We start from the raw sequence: 22,052 nt of genomic DNA on the forward strand, positions 1-22,052 counted from the left end.
TCTAAGATGAACCAGATAATTAGAAACATGGTGTATTCTAGCCATCCTTAGAGTGGAGAAATGTGGTATAACTATGTGTTCATTATTCTTTGGCTTCTAATGATAAATATTTTTCGTATTTATAAAAAAATATTATTTAGGGGAGAAGAAGAAGAATGGGGATGAACACCTTGTCAATAAGGATTTAGAAACTTTGATTCTTCCCTGTTCTTATGTAGCAACACACTCTGTATGCTCATTAATAACCTAAGACAGACCCAATATGCATCTTAGACGTAGAAGTAGACTATGGCTATTAATTTCACTTGGAACATTGTTAATTCTTGTTGTTTATGCTAGAAGAACCAATAAAGATGCCTATATCCAATTCTCCCCGGAGAACTCAACCAATGAAGGTGACCAAGATAGAAATGACATATTGGATGATCCTTTGGTTCAGTATTTACAACAGAAATCTTCTATCAAAGATGATAGAGGTATTGATGCACATTCATCAGTCTATGATCAGATTTTCCAATCTCATAGAATTGGTTCAGTATTATTAAATTTAGATTTCCATGAAAGATGTGAACTCTATTTCAAGAATTTACAAATACGCAATCCTGAGTGGAAATTGGATCCAGATGCCGAGATTCCATATCAGGATGGTGATAGATTATTATATAACTATGAAGCATTCAAAGAAGAAGCAATAAATGATCTAATTTCTGAGTTTTCAAGGGCTAATGAGATTCCAAAACATGAAATTTCAGAAGAGTTGCCCCAATTTGAACAATTTGTAAGATTTCAATTTAATGCCAACTGGAATGGTCTTATGAATATTGAACAACGAGTGACTGATTATATTTCAACTTTAAGGGTATTCAACAAGTGCTATCTTCCTTCTGACAAACAACAATCTCAAAGGAAATTCATCAGAAAGCAAAAGAAACTTATAAATCTCGGGAGTATTCCGAGTTTTCAACAAAATGAACAAGAGGCTACAATTGAGGAAACCAATTGTCAAAAATTAGAGGCAAGAGTCTACCCATGGTTATCGCGTCAATATCCAACATATACCAGATGGTCAGGAGAATCATTCACAGATCCTGAAAAAGTGCACTCGTACTTAACATCTGAGAAATATAACCCATTAGGACAAGAATCATGCTTCCTTGCCCAGTTGAAACATTCCTACTTGGGAAAAGGTCTAGTTGCAACCATTTCTGATAAGCACGTAGATGATATGGTAAGACTCATACATAATCTCCGAGCATTAAATAACAAACTTCCAATTCAAATTGTCTATTATGAATCCCTTTCCCAAGAATCCAAACAGAAGATTATTCAAGCTGCTCAATCAACATTTACAAACTTACCTAAATCTTTCGACAAAGTTGCCAAATATTTCCCAAGTGATTATGGCAAACAGGAGGGAGGATTACAAAAACAAGAAATCTGGTTTGTGAATGCCGATACCGCATTAGTTGATAAATATAAGAATAAGTTCAAAGGGTTTGGAAATAAATTCCTTGCATTATTGTTTAGTACTTTCAAGGAAACCATCTTACTTGATGCAGACGCGGTATTATTTCAACCCCCTGAATCCTTCTTCAAACTTAAAGGATATAAGAAAACAGGAACTTATTTCTTCAAAGACAGGGGTGCTGGTCCAGGACGTCCATTGTCGGATAGGAAGTTCTTTAAGAAGTTAAGTCCGTCAATTATTGATTCCCTAATGTTTGATATCCCGATCATGACAAACAAGACATTAAATAGTAGATTCTTCCATGGATTTGAACATAACATGGAAGCGGGATTAGTTGTAATGGACAAGTATAAACATTTTGATTCGATGCTTATGATGCATCAATTTCAAATATTAGAACCAACAAGAAATAGAGTATATGGAGATAAAGAAATCTTCTGGTTAGCCATGTCTGCGAATGGAGTTGAAGATTATACCCTTAATAAATATTTCGCCGCCGCAGTAGGAGAAGTCACTGATACACAATATTGGTCGAAACCAGACGGAAGCAAACCGAAAGCAATACAAGTATGTTCATCTCATCCTGGTCATATAAATGGTGAAGATGGAAAGACATTACTTTGGATTAATTCAGGAATGGAAGTTTGTAAATATCATAGTGTATTAGATTATGATGCTGAGATGCCATATATTAAGGATGAATATCATTTCTCTCCTGAGAGTTTAAGAGAGATATATAAATCACCATTAGTCATAGATTCAGCAGTCATACCTCCAGAATACGCCGAGCGTAGGACAAACATAGAAAATGAACCTGAATTTACTTGGGACCCAGAAGGTCCTTATTATTGTAGTGGATGTATTTGGTGTGCATATTCTCAGATTGGTGGTTTACAAGCTGATGGAAGTGATAATACCTTAAAAGGTAGATTTATAAAGTTTGATAAGAAACAGAGAGATTTGTTTAAATATTATGGTGATATATGGACGGGATCTGATTGAATCAAGTGTCATTTGAAATTAGTTAAATAGTCTATAAAGAACCACTATGTATATTCATCAAGTTTGATTTCATTTGTTACGTATTAACATCTTTGCATACTGCTTTTTTGCGTCATCATTATCAAACTCGATAGCAATGTCGTCATCATCACTATCATCGTCTAAAGGTACCATATTGTGTTTATTTCTTTTACGAATCAATGGAGGAAATGTTGCATCCAATGTATTTGTATAATTCGTAGTGCTCAATGGTTGACTAGAAACATTCTTTTCATATTCTTTCAAATGCATTAAATTCTCCTTCCATTTCTTAGTCTTGGATTGCTTATCTTCTTTAGAAGAGGATAAAGATCTCGATTTGGATGTCTCTAGACTGATTTCATACAATTCTTGAAGACGCGAAACCTCCTTCTTTTTTCTAGATGGACTTGTTTTACCATTATCAGGTTTCGAAGTTGGATCAAACCCAATTTGTGAAATCATCGACCCGGAAAATCCATGCTCTTTTGTCTTTTCAGCTTCAAGCACTTTCGATAATGGTTTCTTGGTCTTTATTAGATTGAGTCTATCTATAAGTGAACTTGAAGGTAAATTCGAGAGTTTCTTCTCAAGTTTTTCATTGGCTCGTTCATCAAGTAATTTCCTTCTCTTGACTTGGGTTTGAAGTAATTTTGGATCTTGAAATTTTTGGAAATCAGGAGTTGATCCTCCCATTGTGGTTATTGTGGTATCTTCATTCAATTGTCTTATATATCCTGTACCCGCCTTTGAACCCATATACATTTTTTGCTTAGTTTTTTGTGGTGATCTCATTTGAATGCTTCCATTTAATTCCATTCTTGTACTTGATTTAAATTTCATATCGAGATGAAGATCACATAATTCGGCATTTCTGGGATTGATCACATTTGTACAGCGGATATTGTTTTGACGATTGGTGTGTTTACAATAACCAAAGTCTCGAATTGCTCCGATTTCAAGAATACTGGTTATGTTTGTATCATCTATTTTCAAATTAAATCCGGTTTTGGTGACATTTGATTCAAAATTAAGTTCATATTTACTGATTATGGGGTTTAATACCATAATTAGATCACCGGGTTGAACCTTATGATTTTTCTCAACTGCCCCACCAAACAACATTAAATCAACTGAATATTGGAAATTACCAACTTTCAATTTACAATATTTATTATTAGTTTTATTAGCAATCTTAACTTCTGATTTATTTAATACAAATCCAACCAAACACCAATTGGTATACATTGGTTCACAATAATTATTTGATTTATTAACTTTTGCCAAAAGTTTATCAATTTTAAGAAACTTCAAATCAGGATCAGTTTCTTTTATGATTCTTTTAAATTGATCTTTTGTTAAGTATCGTTTACGTAAATATTGTTTTGTAATTGGTTCTAAATCATTGGTGACATCTATTGGTTGGAATTGATAATCAGTAAGATTGAATTCAAATCTTCTCTTATCATAATCTATCAGTTGAGCAGATCTTGCATTTGATTGAAAGCTAACATCATAAAGTTTATTAAGGAAATTATTGGCAGCCTTTTCCGATGGTTTAGGTTTAGTTTCTCTTTGGTTTATAGGTGGAATATATACACTTTTCTTTTGTTGAATCTTGTGCCTCCTGTCTGGTGACGGTGACCTGGGTATTATTGCTTTCGGCACTGGCACTGGAGCTGGAGATGGAGATGGAGACCCAGACACTTCCCTTGTCTGTTGTTGAAGTTTAAGCTGCTTTTCCTTACGAGCTTTCTTCTTTTGTTTAATCGCATCATATTTAGCTTGGAATTCTTTCATCAAATCTTTATATTCATCAGAAGAATCTTCTGTTAACAAATCATCTGAATGTTCATTGTGCAATTCCCTTGGATCTTCCATATCATTCATACTTAACAAATCATCTCATTACAAATACAAGATACAATTTGATGGATTAGACGCGTCTTATTTTTAAATACACTGATTGTTGTTACAAAATAAAATTTCCATTGTCACAGAATTTCTATTGTCGCGACACAGATGAAAAGGTGAAGTAAATTAGTGGTGAAAAAAATATCAACGTCACCACTTTCCAGGCATCCAGTAAGGGACACCTTAGAGACCAACCATTTGTACATACGGAAGAAGCCAATGCCTCGAGGAAGAAGTAATACGATAGTCGCAAAGATTGCCAGTGATGTCCCCAGTTTTATGGAGGATCACTTGGATTTAGGAGAATATGATACAACCAAACAGATCCCAATACCCAGTAGTCCAAAGACAAGAAGATCAAGAGCTATGTCAGATTCACAATTGATTAGGATAGAACAATCTCCAATGATCACTGATGCTAAGCTATTAATTCCATTGACTGGTCAAGAGGTTAACACTATCTGGTCTAAATATACTGAATCTTATGATTATGATAGTGTATTAAAACCACAAGATATTACCAGTATCAATAATTTACAATTAGATAAAGTATTGAATTTCAAAAACAACATCAAAAGGAACAAAGTTCAAATTGATAAGTTTATTATCGAGACCAATGATCTTTTGGAAGACATTGATACTTTAATGATGAAATATAATCAAATCTCCAATGAAACCCTTGATTTTGATAAAGAAGCTAATGAATTATTAGAACAACAAGTTTCATATATCAATAAATATGAACAAATTAATCAATACCTTAAACATTTCGAACATCTAGATCTGATAACTAAACATCTATCACGTTCTGGTAGTCATTTATTACATCAAAAGAGAGAACAATTAACCAATGAAATCTTAAAACAATTAGATGATTCACTTGAATTCATTGAAGAACATCCGAATTTTAAAGAATCAGAAATATATGGGGCTAGATTTAGACAATGTATGACAAGAGCTTTAACATTAATTAGGAATTATCTTTCTTCTGGGGAATTGAAATCTTTGGCAGATTCAATTGATAGAAAATTACAAGAAGGTCTTAAAGATGAAACTAAAAAGAATTTAACTATTGATTTATTGATTTATAATGAATTCAATAATTATTTAAAAGTCAATGATAATTTATTTAATGATTTGGTGAATGAGATTCTGATTAGAGCTGCCAATCATGAAGAATATAATGGATTACTTAATGATGTTCTTGGGACATATTTCAACATTAGACTGTCATTATTACGGACATATATTTCCAAGAATTCAACTATAGACAGTTTCTATCGAAAGACAGATCATGATTTAGTTCAATCATGTCAAGATCAAATTTCATATTTTAAAAAGATTATTGAAAAGGAATATACTTTATTTCTTCGATTCTTTATACCTGAAAATGGAGAAATTCCTGAGTTTGTCAGTAATCAATTCTATGGATTTTTAAGAAATATATTAGAACCTCTATATGATGGAGTTAGGTTACTTGTTTTAAGAGAACAGAATATATCTAATTTATGTCAATTAACCACATTGTTACAGAAATATTATGAATTTGAATATGATAATAATGAATCAATTCTTGATAATAGTAGTTATTATGCTCAAACTGAAGAAATCAAATACGGAGATTTATTTCAATCAATTTTAGAAGATACTCAAGATAGATTAATATTTAGAATTCAGAAATATGTTGATGATAAATTAATGAATTATAAACCAAAACCTGAAGATTTAAAGATTGGAAATAGAAAGAAATCATCACTTCCACCAAATGAAAGGACTGAAATAAATATTCTTGATATTGATTATCCTGAGAACTTATTCCCTCATGTTTATTTACCTTTGGGAAAGACATTAACTTTATTATCTAATATCTATGAATTAATTAATTCGGTAGTTTTTGATGATTTGGCTCATTATATTGTTCATTCATGTATTGAATTATTAAAAGGGGAATTCACAAAACTTGCAATTGCTCATATGGGTAAGCTTGATGCCAAATTAGCCTATCTAAACAATTTAATTGTATTAAGAAGTCAAATTAACAATTTTGATATTCAATATACAAGATCAGATTATTCAATTGATTTTATAAGTGGTTTAAGTGATATTTGGAAAATGATAAAAACTAGAAGTTTTAGTTTTAATAATAATGGATTATTGGAATTAGCTAAAAAGACAGTCCCTAAAATTATTAATAATATGATTGATGCCAATCAAGAAATGGAATTAGAATTAAACAATGCTGTAACTGATTTCCTTACAGAATGTTCAAATGTTGTATGTGAACCAATACTCCCAAAGACAGTATCAAAGACATCATCTCCAAGAGACACTACATCAATATTTAAGGATAATTTATTAATGAAGATTCCTATTTATTATAATCAAATCAAAATTATAATTGATGATCCAGCAGTTACAAAATTCTTAATGAATAATTTATCAAATATAATTCTTCTAAGTTATGAAAATTATCATAAATCATTAGTTGATAATATCTCATCAATGGATGATAAAATCAGGGAAGAAATGAGTGATGTAATGGAAGTTGATGCAATGTATGGATTCATTAATGATATAATGACACATATGTATGAAGAAGATGAATCGATTGAAAGCAAACCACAATTCAATGAGGATATTTTGAATGATTTGGATATTAGGGATTCTACAGATGCAGATAGATTGGAATCCAATAGTCCTATGACCAAGCAACAACCACTAATTGCGACATCACCTTCTCCGGGTACACCTATCCCTGGTACACATCTCCCTGGTTCATCTATAGTTGAACGAACCCAATTTGATACTTCATCTCAAAATGATACATAGTGGTATATATAGCTTACTCTTCATCAAATGGATTATAGATATTCTTTGATAATAATTTATTTAATTCATTCTTAACTACCGTAACTTTATCATGTTGAATTAATAAATGGCGTTCATCTAATTCTTCTAATACAATTCCTGGATACGTAGAATCTATTTGTAATATTAATGCTCTTATTGATGGATCACACAGAACTAATACTCCTTTGCTGGCAACTAACATTTTCAACCTTGTCTCTCTTTTACAACAGTAACAACAAGAAGAAGAAGAAGTAGAAGAAGAAGAAGAAGAAGACGAAGAAGAATTGAAAAATTTATGAGTGGTTTCGATATTGATGAAAGATACACGACTTTTCTGCATATGGTAGCACCAGAAAAAAACGATTAAACGGAATTCTTATTTAGTTAAAGCAATTTAAGATTACTCCATATTATTTTTACAACCAATAGATCTGCTACCCAATTATTAAATTCAATAGAGAATCAGATGCCTGAAGAGAATGGCATAAATAATCTGGTTGATGACGGTCATACTGTTGCCAATGGGGATTTACACGAAAAGACAACAGTCATATCAAGTGACGATGAAGAACAAGACCAACAAGAACAAGACAACAATACAACCTTAGATTCTGTCGATGTGCAACCAACAACCGAAACAACATTTGACGAAACCAGCGACAGCAGCAGTGATGATAACGGCGATGACTCACAAGACGAAGTTGACTCAGAAGACGAAGATGAAGACGAGCCACCAAAACTCAAATATACCCGATTGAACAAACTCCCACCCAATTTCCTCACCAAAGACCCCATATCCACCGCAACTTTCCATGAATCATATTTCATCTTTGCAACCCATTCCGGAATAATCCATATCTGTACCCACACCTTCGAGCCCATCCGAACCTTCAAAGCCCACCGAGCATCCGTATTATGCATCTATACCGACGGGACCTATTTCGCAACCGCTTCAATGGACGGCACGGTCGTAATTGGTTCTATCAAGGATGAAAAAGATATCGTAGCCTATGATTTCCAGCGACCCGTGCATGCAGTTGTGTTAGATGCGAATTATAGCAAGACGAGGAATTTCATTAGTGGAGGGATGAGTGGGCAGGTTGTATATTCTAGTAAAGGCTGGTTGGGGAAGCGATCAGATACGATCTTGGATCAAGGAGGAAATGGTCCTATTGTGAGTATACAACTTGTGGATGATGATTTGTTGTTTTGGATGAATGATAAGGGGATAAATGTGTTTTATTTACCTACTAGACTGATTATTTCAGTGTTTGAAAAACCGGAGGATTCACCTCGGAGTGATTTATATTGGCCACGAGCGAGTCGTCCTGATCTGAATCGGTTGTTGATTGCTTGGGGGAATTATATTTGGTCACTTAAGATTTCGATTAAAGTTCCGAATCCTGATACCGATAAACCAGCGGAATCATCACGAATGAGTAAGATTTTACCGTCGACTGCAAGTATTACCTTTCGACCCGTACAAGAGAAAGAAGTTGAGATTGAACATATATTCAAAGTAGATAGTTTAATATGTGGAATTGCCAGTTTTACCGATGATTTATGGATGATTATGACCTATGAACCACCCACCATCCATTCTGAAACCCATGAACGAACCTATCATAATCCAGAATTAAAATTAATAAATTCAATTAATGGAGAAGTTGAATTTGAAGAAGAATTAGGACTTCGTGATATTGCTAATTTAGGATTGAATGATTTTTTATTGGGGTCATATATTTCAGATATACCACAATATTATATAATTAGTGCCAAAGATGGAGTAATTGCTCAAGAATTTCAAATGAATGATAGATTGAAATGGTATTTGGATCGTGAACAATATTTACAAGCTTGGGAAATTAGTGAACATTTGGTTCTGCCGATGAAGAGATTATATTATGGGATTCAATATGTGGATAGTTTGATTAAGGATGATGAATGGGATATTGCTTCTGAGTTTTTGTGTAAACTTTTGAATGTGGCTGGTTTTCAAGTGGATAATCATAGTTTAACCCAGTCGAGTAAGGTGAGTAGCGAAGATGAGAATGATGTGCTGTTGTTAAAGGAGATTATAAAGCAATGGGAAACTTGGGCGGTGATATTTCTAAAGAGTGGACATATTAAGGAATTAACTGATATTATTCCACTTTCTCCTGAGATTGGATTACCTAGGGTGATATATAATGATATTCTTAATTATTGGTTATTGAATGATGTACAAGTTTTCTCGGACTTGATCCAGAATTGGGACCAAGAATTATATGATGTTTCAAGCATAGAATCAAAATTGGAAGATACTATAAATGAGGCCGAAGAAAAGGATGATAATGACGATAATACAGATGTGGATATATTAACTCGAGTCCTTATTTCATTATATGACGAAACCATGGATTCAATCAAAGCCGTACCCCATTTAATCCACCTCAAAGATCCAAATATAATCACCTACCTATCCAAAAACCACATCCTAGTCAATTTCATCCATGACCTTCCGGAAATGATTCAGCTCAGATTTCAATCTCAAGAATTACAAACCATGTCAATTGACAAGCTAGAATCAAAACTAGATGATATAATTTCCATATTTGTGAAACATCGATTAGAAATCCCTCCAAAACAAATCATTGAAACATTTTCAATTGAATCCGATTTATCATTCATTAGTTTCTTTTATTTAGAAAAATTAGATATGATTGATAATTATCTTTCTGAAGGGTTTGGAAATGAACGTATTCAATTATATGCCCAATATCGTCGAGAGAAACTTCGACCATTCCTCATGAAATCCACCAATAACAATGATTATAATATCGACGAAGCGATTGAAATATGTGAGAGAATGGAATATATTGAAGAATTAGTTTATTTATTAGGAAAAATCGGTGAGAATAAAAAAGCCCTCGAACTAATAGTACAACGATTAGATGATCCCATAATGGCGATTGAGTTCGCCAAACATCAGAATGATCGAGAAGCTTGGGGGATCTTGTTGGATTATTCAATTGAGAAACCAAGGTTTATAAAAGCGTTAATTGAGAATTCGGATGAGAGTTCAAATATGTATTATGATCCAATTACGATCCTAAAACGAATGCCTAAGGATATGAAAGTTGATGGATTGAATAAGAGTGTGATTGAATTTTCTAAGAATAATGATTTGAATATGATACTTAATCAGATTATTTTGAAGATTATCTATATGAAATCGGAAGAGACATCTAAATCTTATAAATTACAGAAATTAAAGGGGGTTGAGGTTGAGATGGATAGATTGGAATTACAGGAATTGATTCAGCTGTTTGAAACTATAGTTGTGTTACAGGAGAAAGAGAATGATGTTAAATTGATTCAAGAGTGTGAAATAACTACTGATTGTGATAATAGTTCATTTATTAATTTGAGAAAGAAATTGAATCATTTGAAAGATTTAAAGAGGAAGTTATTACCTTAGCATTAAATCAGCGGGAGTATTTCAATAGATATACCATATTACTTCTAAGAACATCTCTTAATATGAATTATTAAATTGCTATAAATAAAAATGATAGATTATTTATTTAATTTTTTTGCATCCATAGTTTTAGTGAGGTCTTTTTTTTGCGGCAGTTTATTTGCTGCAAAAACAAATTGTAAAATTTGTACAATCAACTTTCTCTCTCTATTTATATTACATCTTGTAAATAACTCAAATATTAATCTACCAATTAAGTGTTCAATATAACAATATACACACACATATACATATAGAGATATCCATTATGTCAAGCAAGTTTAAGACAGTAAGTTATCAAGATGAAAATCAATATAAAAACTTCAAATNTATGTCAAGCAAGTTTAAGACAGTAAGTTATCAAGATGAAAATCAATATAAAAACTTCAAATTAAATTCAATTGAAATACCCGCTACTCCAGCCGCCAATGCAATTAAATTATTTAGAAAACAACAACAGCAACAGCAACACCAACAAGTGAACAAACCACTCAATTTAAGAAGAAAGATATCACATAGATTCAAAGAAGAGTTTGACTTATCATCTTCTAATAATAGTAGTGACAAGAGTTCCAATTTTATGGATGAAGAAAATGATGCTACTTTGATCTACGAAATTATTAATGAATATTTAGCACCCATTAACAGCGCATCAACTACAACTACAACAAGCAAATCAAATAAACCAACAGATGAAATTAAACAAATTCATGAGAATAGAATTCCAAATCAAATTGATCAACAACAACAAGAAAACCAATCTGCTAAATTTGCTTCATTACATAAAGGATATCATAAATATTTCGGTACACATTTCCTTTCATCTTCTTCACAACCATCAATACTAAATAGTGGAGTTGGTGGTATTAGTGGTGATGAGAATAGTTCTAGTGGGTTCAAATACCAATCATTACCAATTGAAGAACAAGGTTTAGTTGGTATCAAGCCAGCTAAATGGAGAAAAGTACGTCAAAAGATTCATGGGAAATTATTTCATAGTCTGAAGAGATCAATTCAACAAGATAATAATAATCATGTTAGTCATGTGCATGAGATTCCTGAAAGTCTTGCTGATTTATTTACTGATGATGATGAGATTGATAATAATATTACTCACCTTATAACACCATCGCCTAAGAAGGTACGTATGAGTACAGAACCAGATTTAGAGTCACCTTCCAGAAAGAGTCATAATATGAAGAAGAGGAAGCAAAAGAAGAAGAAGAGGGATAAGAAGAATAAACAAAATGAAGAGAATGAAGAAATGGTATCTTTCAAAGAATCACCTCGTAGATCATTAAGTAGAAGAATGAGTGTATTTGTTAGAAAGACTCCTCCTAATAATTATTCCTAGCTTTGCCTATTTATATATATTTAACTATCTAGTCCAATTGAAAGGATTCATCTTGGAAAACATCGAACCAGTTGCTCTTGAAAATACATCATTAGCAAATTTATTTGCTTTACCAAATTTATCACATTTTGTAAATGCAAATGCATTTGTTAACGATAAAGAAATTGCAATTCCAATTAATAATAAATATAAAAATTGAAATTTCAATAATGCCAATAATCCAAAGATAATCCAAACAATTGGTTGAATATATAATAATAACCAAAATACTTTTGAATCAATTGGATTAATATATTTATTAGGATCAGCAGTTTCAAATACCCAAACATTCTCAAATTCTCCAGTATTGGTGTCTATAGGATTAGTTTCATTCCACCATCTTAATCCAACTAACAATCTTCCACTAATATTCTTAAGATTCCAAAAATCCATGGAAATTAATAATATCAATATAATGAAATGTAATATAAATTGATTAGTGGTTGTTATAAATCCAATAAACCAATTACCAAATATATAAATAAATATTGGTAATAATCGAAATGTCATATAAAATAATAATGCAATTGGATGTGACGATTGTCTTAATCTTTCTATTAATGACTCTGGTATGTTACTCTGTTCTTGTGTTGTTGTAGGAGGTGGTACTGGTGTATGTATTGTACCAGTTGGAAGTGGTGGCTGTGGTTGTACAGGAGGTGATTGTGATTGAGTATAAGATGGTGGTGGTGGTCTATCAGAATTCAATGGTTCATCTGCTTCAATTGATGTATAATTGTTACTCATTTCTTTTTATATATATTCTTTAGTTGACTTTAGCAGTATCTTATAGATATAAATATCAGAGGTGTAAAATATGAATTTATAAGTTGACTTGAAGAATTTGGCTGTTGTCTTTTTTTTCATTCTTTCGGTATTAAATAAAATTGGTAGCTCCAACTTTCAGCAATTGGTAGCTCCATTGCTCGATAATTGGTAGCACCTACAGTTAACTCACCGAACAAAGAAAGGGATCGAAAGAAAAAAAAATTATTTCAATCCTTTTTTAATAAGCAAAAAGTGCAAAGTCCGCTTAAAGAAGGAAGAGAAAAATCAACTGATTTAATTAGCAGTACTATTAATATACGAAAGACTAAAATACACAACAGACAATGAATTTTATACGTAGAGGTATCAAGAGTATTACCAGAACACAATTAGAAACATCAAAGGTATGTCATACTTAAATCCCAATCATTCAAATGAAACAACATCAATACCACACCCCGAACAATATACTAACTTATCACTTTTAGTTCGGTTTCTATTTATTAACCCCAATCGCCATCATGTATTGGGTTGGTTTGGATACAGATAGGAAATTCAATTTACCTGGTTTTTGGCCCGATCCATCCACCTTAAATCAAGTTCCTAAAGAACCTCATGAAATTCAAGCAGAATTGGCCAGAATTAAACGGGCAAGACTTGAAAAGAGAAAGAGATTGGAAGAAAAAGCTAAAGAATTGGGACTTCTAGAAGAAAAGGAAAAAGAGGAAGAAGAAGAGAGGCAAAAACAACAGCAAGGTGGTGTTGTGGCTGAAGCTAGTACATAAACCCCACCATGTTATCCCACTTGTATATAATTTATAAAATAAAATATAAAAGTTTATCAATATAATCATAATCTATCACGCTTTATTAATATTAATAATAATCATATAAATACAAAAAGTATAATTATCTCTAAATCATATAAAATTACATAAACTTTCATTCTATTAAACTATGTTGGAGTTGAGACTATGTTGTCCCCCCTCCTGTCGAACCACCACCACCAGATGAGGGACCAAATTTCGATTGTGCCATTCCTAAATTATATTTCAATTCTTGTAAAGTATTCTCCGATAATTTAATACTATCAGACAGACTAGCCATATCAATCACTTTTGCCAACATATTCATAACCTCAAAATCGTTAACACTTCCGCCAGTAGGTGTACCACTCCCACTCCCACCACTGGTCCCAGGAACCACTCCTCCTATTAATCCACCTATTTGAGGCATATTACCAGTTGTGGTGGTGGGAAATCCCATATGCCCAACTGACGGACTCTGAAATGACGATGATGCTGTTGGAGGTTTTGGAAATCCTCCAATTGGTGATCGAACACTATTAGTCAACCCACCATACATACCACCAGAACTACTAGTCCCAATGGCAGACTCAGAGGCGGTCATATGTAATCTCGATTGTTGTTGTATATGTTGTTGTTGTTGTAACACGGAAGTTGGAGGCGGTGGTAATGTCGGATATTCATAACTCATCGAACTCAGTAATGCTTGTCCACCACTCCGTCTTCTCTTAGTATCCCATGGATTTGGATCGATATTATTGGGGAGAGATTTATGTTTGGTTGATAGTCTTATCAGACTTTCATTTGAAGGATATTGCATCGGACTTGGACCGGAAATCACTGATGTCGGTGGTGGTGGTGGGAGTGGGATCATTGGAGGACTGGTGGATGGAAATCTGGATGACAAAACCGGTGGTGTAATCTGAATTGGAGGAATTGATGAAGATGAAGATTCCAAATCAGGCCCACCTCCGCCTAATCGAACCACAGACGATGCCGAAGTAGGAAGAAGACTTTCAGCACTTTGAGAAGTTGTCAGTAGCACACTTGGAGGATCTGATATTTTTGAATTCGATGAATCTTCCATTGAAGAAGTTGTAGAAGGATGATCCTCAACCACAACTTCCGACAAGGGGAACTCGAATCCCGATGACTTCGTATTAAAAAACAACGCATTATCAGTAGTGGCGGCACTAGCACTATCATTCATATTATACCATTGATTCTCATCACTCCCTCCTCCTCCTGCCAAACTCTCATCCACATCACTCATCCCCCCTTCTTTCTTCCCATCATATGACTCCAGTAAACAACTCCCAATAATCTCTTCAATACTAGCATAACTCAACGTCACTTTTCCTCTCTCATTAACCAATCCCAACAATTCATCAATCTCCCAAGGAATGACAACATTCAAATATCCCATAATCTCAGCTAGTTTGTTATAACTCTTATTAGGATCATACACATCTCTTAATCTAATTTGTAATGGATCTAAAGTCATACTTGCAATCTGTCGAGTTTGATCACTGGGCCAATCCTGGCCGGTTAATTTGAATAAATGGGTTTTTTTCCAGGAGGAGAAGATTCTCTCTTGGGTGATGGAATGCCAGGATCGGGTTATCCATTCAATGACTCGGATTATGGGGATATGATAGTCTTCTTCGGATAATACTTCTAGTCCGTTGATATTGGAAGAGAGAGTGGTGGCAGTGGCGGTGGTGGACATGGTGTTTAGATCCATTTGACTGCCTGGAGTGGTTGCTGTTGTCATCGGGTTGGAATTATCATCTTGTTGGGGACTACTATTGGTGGTGCTAGATTTACCGGTTGTGTTGGTTGTGGTGGTTGGTTTCGAGTTGTTCCGTTGTAGATTTATCATTTCTAAATATTGTTGTAATCGATACAAAATCTTAAATTCTTCAATTATACCAAAATTCATCGGTAAATAATCAAATTTAACTCCACTATAAGTTGTATTATAAGGATTTTTATGATTGGCATCATTTTTCAAATAACATAGTCGTATATTGGTAAACTTTAAATTAATTATTCTATGAGAAGATGAATCATCCAAAAGGATTAATATCTTTCGAGTTGGAGTTGCACTATGAATTTTATGATCTAATGTAAGTAAATAATTTTGAAACATTGAAGAAGTTATCCATTTATTGGTATTTGATTTATAAAATATTCGATATGCTTCTGTTATTTTATTCATTAATGTTTGTGGTGAAACTGCATGAGGGATAACATTCTTTAATGATTGATGTGTGGTTTTTGATATATCAAAAGTATCATATTTCCCCACTATTAATGGAGCTAATTTCTCCAGTCCATCTATATTACAACCTAACATGATAGTTAAGGAATTTTCAGTAGTTGATTTTGATTGTTTTAAACCTTTATCAATTGAAGATACATCAAATATTTGATCTAAAGGTAATGAATAAAATAATTGAAATTCATCAAGGACAAAGATATCTTGTGGACTATAATTCTCTTTTTTAATTAAATCATAAAGAAACCCTTTTAATTCTATTTTTTCATCTAATTTCCATACTTTATTTAAAGGATATTTATCATTTAATTTCATATAATCACCTTTTTTATATCCCGTTAAATCAATATTTAATCTTTTAATGAAATGACTACACCATTTTTGATTAAAGACTCCATTCCCATCTTTTTCTTCCTTGGGTAATCTAGTCCAAATTGCATTTGCAGTCAGTTGAATAATTGGAGTTGTGATAGGGATATTTTCCCAGATGGCTTGAGTTATCCATTCAGTTAAAATCCTTCTTAATAACGGATTTGTTTGTTTTCTTCGTCTAACTAATTGAAAATCAGTTTCTTTGGATGCAATTAAATCATTTTTTGAATTTAAAATTCGGGAAATTGTAGTTTGTGATGGAGGTTTCTTGGTTCCATATTCTGTCATGACCCAATTTGCAAGGTCAATTTGAGTCATATGAGGATTAGCCTCTGCTTTTAGACAAATATCAATCTTTTGTTTTATTGTATATCCCATGGTTGGTTACAGTAGCATTATTAAGTATGATATCTCAAAGAAAGGTCTAACGAATGATGAATAATGTAAAGAAATAGCGAATGGAATGATTAGATTGAAAATGGCAACCGTTCTGGAAAACTTTTGGCAATGAAATGGAAAATGCCGTTTTGTTACAAGGGGGGACTATTATTATTTCTGAAAAGTGAAAGGAGGTTGCCTAATAAAGAACTAAAATCCGTTTAATTAATGTTTTCTATAAAATAATATTTTTTCAAGAAGCTTTTGATGATGACTTCTTCTTCTTCTTTGAATGTGATTGATTGATGGATGAGTTAAATGAAATAGAAATTTTGGCAACACTAATTTTTTTATTTACTTAAATTTTAAAATAAAAAAATATTTTTTTTCTTCTTCAGTTTTGTCAGCCATCAACTGAGTCATCGCACATTTACAGTTAATTAACGGCGTAATTAATTTGAGTCAAAAAGAGAATCTCAATATACTTTAAGGGGGAAGTCAATTATACAAAACAAAAATAATTGGCTGACTGAGAAGGAGAAATATAACTGCAATATTGAACGCCTATAAAATAAGCTGAAGATGTAGGAAACTCTTGACGAGTGGCAATAATTCCAATATAATTTCCAAAGACACCAAATGTTAATCAAGAAAAATAAATTGGTTTCTTTCTGATAGTCATTCGTTTTTGCTGCAAATAAATTTTATTTTAAATTTGAATTCCAAAAATCCCTTAATTCATTCATAATTTTAATCAATTAGGATAATTATTTAATTAACTTATATTATTTATTATTATTTATTATGTCAATTATTATGGAGATACAGTATACAAACTTATAAAATACTCACTACTTGGAGAATGATCTACGAGATCTAACTGAAATTCTATTGTCTTCTCTAGTAAATTGTAGTATAGCTTGCAATTAACTATGAGAATTTAAGAATTCAAGACAAATATCAAGAGTTTTATTAAATAATTCTTCTCTTTCAATAAATAAAGAATGTTGAGCATCTTCAATCGGTTGTAATTTCTTATCAACAACTTCGGGAATATTATCAAATACTTTTGCACTACCTTGATAATCATTAATCTTATCAATTGGACTATGAACAATTAATAAGGCAATCTTATCACTAAACTTACTGGCATATTCTTTCTTTAATAACGCTTCTCCTCTAGCAAACATATCATGGAATTGTCTAACAGTACCAATCAATTTATCACTACTCATTAAATATTTCTTCCATTCAGGATCTGATGTAATATAATCCCATTTTAGTTTAGAATCAATCTTTAAATTTGGTACTAATTTATTAATTACAGGGGTTAAAACTCTAACAACAATATTAACTTGAGTTTCAGGATGTAATTCGATTAAAGGAGCACTAGAAATGATTCCCTTAATATGATCTTTATATTTCCCTCTAATTCCATAATTAAGTACAATAGCACCACCCATAGAATGTCCCATTAAAAAGAATTGTTCCGTTGAATCGGCATCTTTTCTAGCATCTAAATTACGTTTAATAAAATAATCTAAATCATTAAATGTATGATATTCATCGGTTTTACCAATTAAATTCCCGGGTGAAGTATCTCCAGCACCTCTTTGATCAAAAAAGAATAATTCATATCCATTTTGAGATAAATGATCACAAATTTGATAATAAATCTCGGAATGTTCTGCAAATCCATGAACACAAATAATCTTACCCTTGTAATCAATCCCTTCTGGAACTAACCAAGATACAGTTTTAAATTTAGCTCCATTATATTCGACAAATTCAATAACTGGAGTACCTTTTGGTTTATATGGAATTTCTCCTGATGTCATTTTTGATTACTTTTCTAAATCGTTATTTTCAATTGTAATTACTAAATTGAATCTATTCGAGATTTATAAGAATTTAAATAATTAGGGAATTGATACGTGATCTATAAATAGTTTAAATAAAGATTCTCCAAATCTACAGGCGGGTAATGAGGAGGCAATTCCATTTTTTTGAGTTTTTTTCATGTGTTTTTTTTTTCATTGTTTTTCGTAAATCGGCTTTTTTACTTTTATAAAAAACATGGGGAAAACAAGCAGGGGAGATCCGGAGGAAATGCACAACCCCTTGTTTCTCGTGTCTTCTTTGTACGTGAATCATTTGACAATGACTGACAATCGAAATTGCAACTCCAAGATAGCCACCTCTTTGGCTTGTTCCGATCTCATGATTCCCCGGCTTTTCCAAAAGTTTGCCACTATGTTCATTTGATTTTAAGGAAGGGGGTGGGCAGAATTATAGGAAGATAATTTCTTACGAAAGTTTATCTCCTCAAATTCCCGAAAGTATAACATTATCTCATCAATTGAAAGTTCCAGAGCCTTTTTCGTCGTCTCCATGCTTCTGTGGTTGTTTTACGTCTCAATGAAAAAAAGATAATTGACGATTCTAGTGGAACAACAATAGGGAGGCCGAATGAAGCTTAGGAACTTACAATTGATGGAGCTGCGAGAAGAATGAGAACTGGAGGCCGCCTCGTTATTAATCGATTATCACCCAATAATTTACAAAAGCCTAAAATTATTAATTGATAAAGGTTATTCTCAAGTTGCAAACTGATATCCCCAGAATAGGGATTCATAAACGGGGGCTCTTGGGTTAATAAGTAAATCATCCTTTTCAAGCTCTCAAGGGAATATCCTCGGGGATTCGTCCTTACTAGACTCATATGACTCTACCCGAATAAGCCTTAAATGAGTCTTACCACCCAGGTTGTTCAAAACAGGCTTTAAATAGTCTATTTTGTTCGATATTTGGCCAAACTTCTTGCAAAAACTTAAAACGGAAAAGATATAAAAGAAAGAAGAATTTGTCTGCATTACAATAAACATCACATGAACTTATGGATTTCGGTTTTAGAGTTTAACTAAAATAGGGTTTTCAATTACTTTTCGTATCTCATACCTAATTCTCCTAAATAGAATGCGCAAAATAGCTCAATTTTTTTTGCAGCCAATTTGGTCGATCCAAGTTCTGGATACTATATCTGTATATTGATCTATTCCAGAACGGGTTAGGTGCCTCATCCCCAATCCATCTTTTACATTTATTAATGAACAGGAGGTACATGTGGGAGAACTATAAGGTTGAAGTTTGGACAAGGATATGATACTAATGGATTTCATTGAGTTATTGAAGGTACATATTATGCAATTACATATACTGGAAACACTGATGAACGGAGATGTCTCCATTGTTCCCATTGCCCTGCATTGCCTCCAATTCTAGTGGCAGGAGTATATATATTACCTTGAGAGCAAGATACGGTGTCAGCGCAATCTTATTATTACCGCGCTCGCGAGGTTGCTCCTATGGGTACCAAAATAGAAAGTCAGTCAGCTGGTACGGAAGCCCGTTTCGTCCGGACTGTATACAGTCTCATTCGTTAGTAACGATAGAGAAGAGTTGGCAAGCTCTAGATTCGTTGCCTGTTTGTCTGTATTTTAGATTTTGTTTCGGACATACCTTCAACCTTATGTATTCTTCCGAGTATAGCTTGGCTTCCGAATTAACCAAATCAAGAATATAATTAGCAACAACTTCAAATGAATACATTTGTACGTTGAAAATATTTTGGTAGCGCGGTGCTGTGGACTATCAAATGTCGGTATGCTTGAATCGACAAATCTTAAAGAGTCTGATAACTCCGCGTATTCGTTGGGCATTGAGTCTCTTTCAACCAAGCAAGCAGTTAGAACCAGTTTAGCGAACATTAGCATTCGAGATTGTCCGCTGCTTCTCTAATGAAGAAAATACAAGCAACTTTTACTACTCACATCAGTATGGGCTGAGTAGTAACCTCTCTCTTATAAAGTAACGTGCTTCCAATTAACATAAAAGCAATATATCCTAGATACGCTTTATCTCTTTAGCCCCTTTAATCCCCTTTAACTTATTGTTTTATTGTTACCCTTAATATATAAACAAATTAACATTGAAGAAGTAGCAATTAATGAGCTTTTTTTCTGTTTAACTAACTTAAGGGGGGAAGGGATTTTTTTTAGTGTGTTTCATAATTTTTTTTAATTCAAAGCATTTCTAACTATCAAACATTACAATTCAATCAGAGCAATACAATCTTACATGATAAACGAATCAGACACAGAATTAGCCAACAAGACATTGCTGCTACCACCAGCACCACCAAGTTCATCATCCACATCTTCATTGAATAAAATATCAGGAAGTTCATTCAATTCCCCAGCCAACCAAAATGATTCTTCTTCAACAACGCAAGATAATAATGATCCTTTTAATGGGCTATCATTTAGAGTTGGAGTAGCCGAGAATAAAAATACCATCTATAGGAATAAGATGGAGGACGTTCATACATATATAGCAAACTTTGCCGAACGGGTAGATTGGGGATATTTTGCCATTTTTGATGGACATGCTGGGAAAGATACTGCAAGATGGTGTGGAAATAATTTGCATAGTATACTAGAACAAGATATTGATGATGAACATGAAGATATGAATCCTGCACCACCGGTGGGGAAATATGATATAAGAACGAATCTTTGTCGAACGTTTGTTAAGGCTGATGAATTGATTGCGAAAGAAGGGGCCGGTTCTTCTGGATGTACGGCCGCAGTGGCGGTATTAAGATGGGAGACAGACGACGACGAAGAAGAAGAAAAAGAAGGCACCAAACAAGCAAAAGAGGGAGAAGAGAATGAGAACAAGCCAGTTGAGAATGATGAGAAAAAGAAACAGTTTGATTTTGTAAAGAAAGTAAATCATAAACGAATGTTATATACTTCAAATGTAGGAGACCTGAGAATTGTGCTAAGTCGAAGAGGAAAACCTTATCGGTTATCATATGATCATAAAGCAACAGACCTTAATGAAATGAACAGAATAAGAGATAGTGGAGGTTTGATTATGAAAAATCGTGTTAATGGTGTGTTGGCGGTCACGAGATCTTTAGGTGATTCTTATATGAAAGACTTGGTTATAGGAAAACCATTCACAACAGCAACTGAAGTAACGCCAGATGATGAATATATAATATTAGCATGTGATGGGGTATGGGATGTCATTTCAGATTCAAAAGCATGTTCATTGGTTACTGAATTGTTCTCTAAAGGATATGATGCTCATGGTGCTGCCAAAAAACTTTGTCAATTGGCTATGGATAATTCCACAACTGATAATGTAACTGTCATGATTGTTAAGTTTGATAAAGATGTGTTTAACTTATAGATCAGTCATTTATCCAATTTTTTACGTATTTACGATTAACTTTC

The 22,052-nt window shown here is 33.0% G+C and overlaps 10 protein-coding genes across 10 annotated transcripts; 6 read left to right on the forward strand and 4 right to left on the reverse strand. All coding sequences in view use genetic code 12, as the record gives it.

The window, feature by feature from the left end:
* Positions 1–262: 262 nt before the first annotated feature.
* On the forward strand, positions 263–2,470 carry J8A68_003442 (alpha-mannosyltransferase; the record flags this gene model as incomplete). The annotated part of the gene is made up of 1 exon (XM_049407298.1): positions 263–2,470. The coding sequence occupies one exon, from the start codon at positions 263–265 to the stop codon at positions 2,468–2,470; it is 2,208 nt and encodes a 735-aa protein (XP_049263248.1).
* A 69-nt stretch (positions 2,471–2,539) lies between these two features.
* J8A68_003443 (uncharacterized protein) lies at positions 2,540–4,378 on the reverse strand (the record flags this gene model as incomplete). Its single annotated transcript, XM_049407299.1, has 1 exon — positions 2,540–4,378. One exon carries the CDS (start codon positions 4,376–4,378, stop codon positions 2,540–2,542), a length of 1,839 nt encoding a protein of 612 aa, XP_049263249.1.
* A 243-nt stretch (positions 4,379–4,621) lies between these two features.
* On the forward strand, positions 4,622–7,231 carry SEC34 (Golgi transport complex subunit; the record flags this gene model as incomplete). The annotated part of the gene is made up of 1 exon (XM_049407300.1): positions 4,622–7,231. One exon carries the CDS (start codon positions 4,622–4,624, stop codon positions 7,229–7,231), a length of 2,610 nt encoding a protein of 869 aa, XP_049263250.1.
* Positions 7,232–7,718: 487 nt separating this feature from the next.
* VPS41 (Vps41p) lies at positions 7,719–10,712 on the forward strand (the record flags this gene model as incomplete). Its single annotated transcript, XM_049407302.1, has 1 exon — positions 7,719–10,712. One exon carries the CDS (start codon positions 7,719–7,721, stop codon positions 10,710–10,712), a length of 2,994 nt encoding a protein of 997 aa, XP_049263251.1.
* Positions 10,713–11,082: 370 nt separating this feature from the next.
* J8A68_003446 (uncharacterized protein) lies at positions 11,083–12,105 on the forward strand (the record flags this gene model as incomplete). Its single annotated transcript, XM_049407303.1, has 1 exon — positions 11,083–12,105. One exon carries the CDS (start codon positions 11,083–11,085, stop codon positions 12,103–12,105), a length of 1,023 nt encoding a protein of 340 aa, XP_049263252.1.
* Positions 12,106–12,129: 24 nt separating this feature from the next.
* J8A68_003447 (uncharacterized protein) lies at positions 12,130–12,891 on the reverse strand (the record flags this gene model as incomplete). Its single annotated transcript, XM_049407304.1, has 1 exon — positions 12,130–12,891. One exon carries the CDS (start codon positions 12,889–12,891, stop codon positions 12,130–12,132), a length of 762 nt encoding a protein of 253 aa, XP_049263253.1.
* A 365-nt stretch (positions 12,892–13,256) lies between these two features.
* On the forward strand, positions 13,257–13,697 carry PET100 (Pet100p; the record flags this gene model as incomplete). The annotated part of the gene is made up of 2 exons (XM_049407305.1): positions 13,257–13,316; positions 13,401–13,697. 2 exons carry the CDS (start codon positions 13,257–13,259, stop codon positions 13,695–13,697), a joined length of 357 nt encoding a protein of 118 aa, XP_049263254.1.
* A 187-nt stretch (positions 13,698–13,884) lies between these two features.
* PDC2 (Pdc2p) lies at positions 13,885–16,749 on the reverse strand (the record flags this gene model as incomplete). Its single annotated transcript, XM_049407306.1, has 1 exon — positions 13,885–16,749. The coding sequence occupies one exon, from the start codon at positions 16,747–16,749 to the stop codon at positions 13,885–13,887; it is 2,865 nt and encodes a 954-aa protein (XP_049263255.1).
* A 926-nt stretch (positions 16,750–17,675) lies between these two features.
* On the reverse strand, positions 17,676–18,587 carry J8A68_003450 (acylglycerol lipase; the record flags this gene model as incomplete). Its single annotated transcript, XM_049407307.1, has 1 exon — positions 17,676–18,587. The coding sequence occupies one exon, from the start codon at positions 18,585–18,587 to the stop codon at positions 17,676–17,678; it is 912 nt and encodes a 303-aa protein (XP_049263256.1).
* Positions 18,588–20,886: 2,299 nt separating this feature from the next.
* On the forward strand, positions 20,887–22,008 carry PTC1 (type 2C protein phosphatase; the record flags this gene model as incomplete). Its single annotated transcript, XM_049407308.1, has 1 exon — positions 20,887–22,008. The coding sequence occupies one exon, from the start codon at positions 20,887–20,889 to the stop codon at positions 22,006–22,008; it is 1,122 nt and encodes a 373-aa protein (XP_049263257.1).
* Between the last annotated feature and the right edge of the window lie 44 nt (positions 22,009–22,052).

The sequence above is a fragment of the Hemisphaericaspora subhashii genome, assembly GCF_019202705.1.
Source record: "Hemisphaericaspora subhashii strain CBS 10753 chromosome Unknown scaffold100, whole genome shotgun sequence".
NCBI classification, from domain to species: Eukaryota; Fungi; Ascomycota; class Pichiomycetes; order Serinales; family Debaryomycetaceae; genus Hemisphaericaspora; species Hemisphaericaspora subhashii.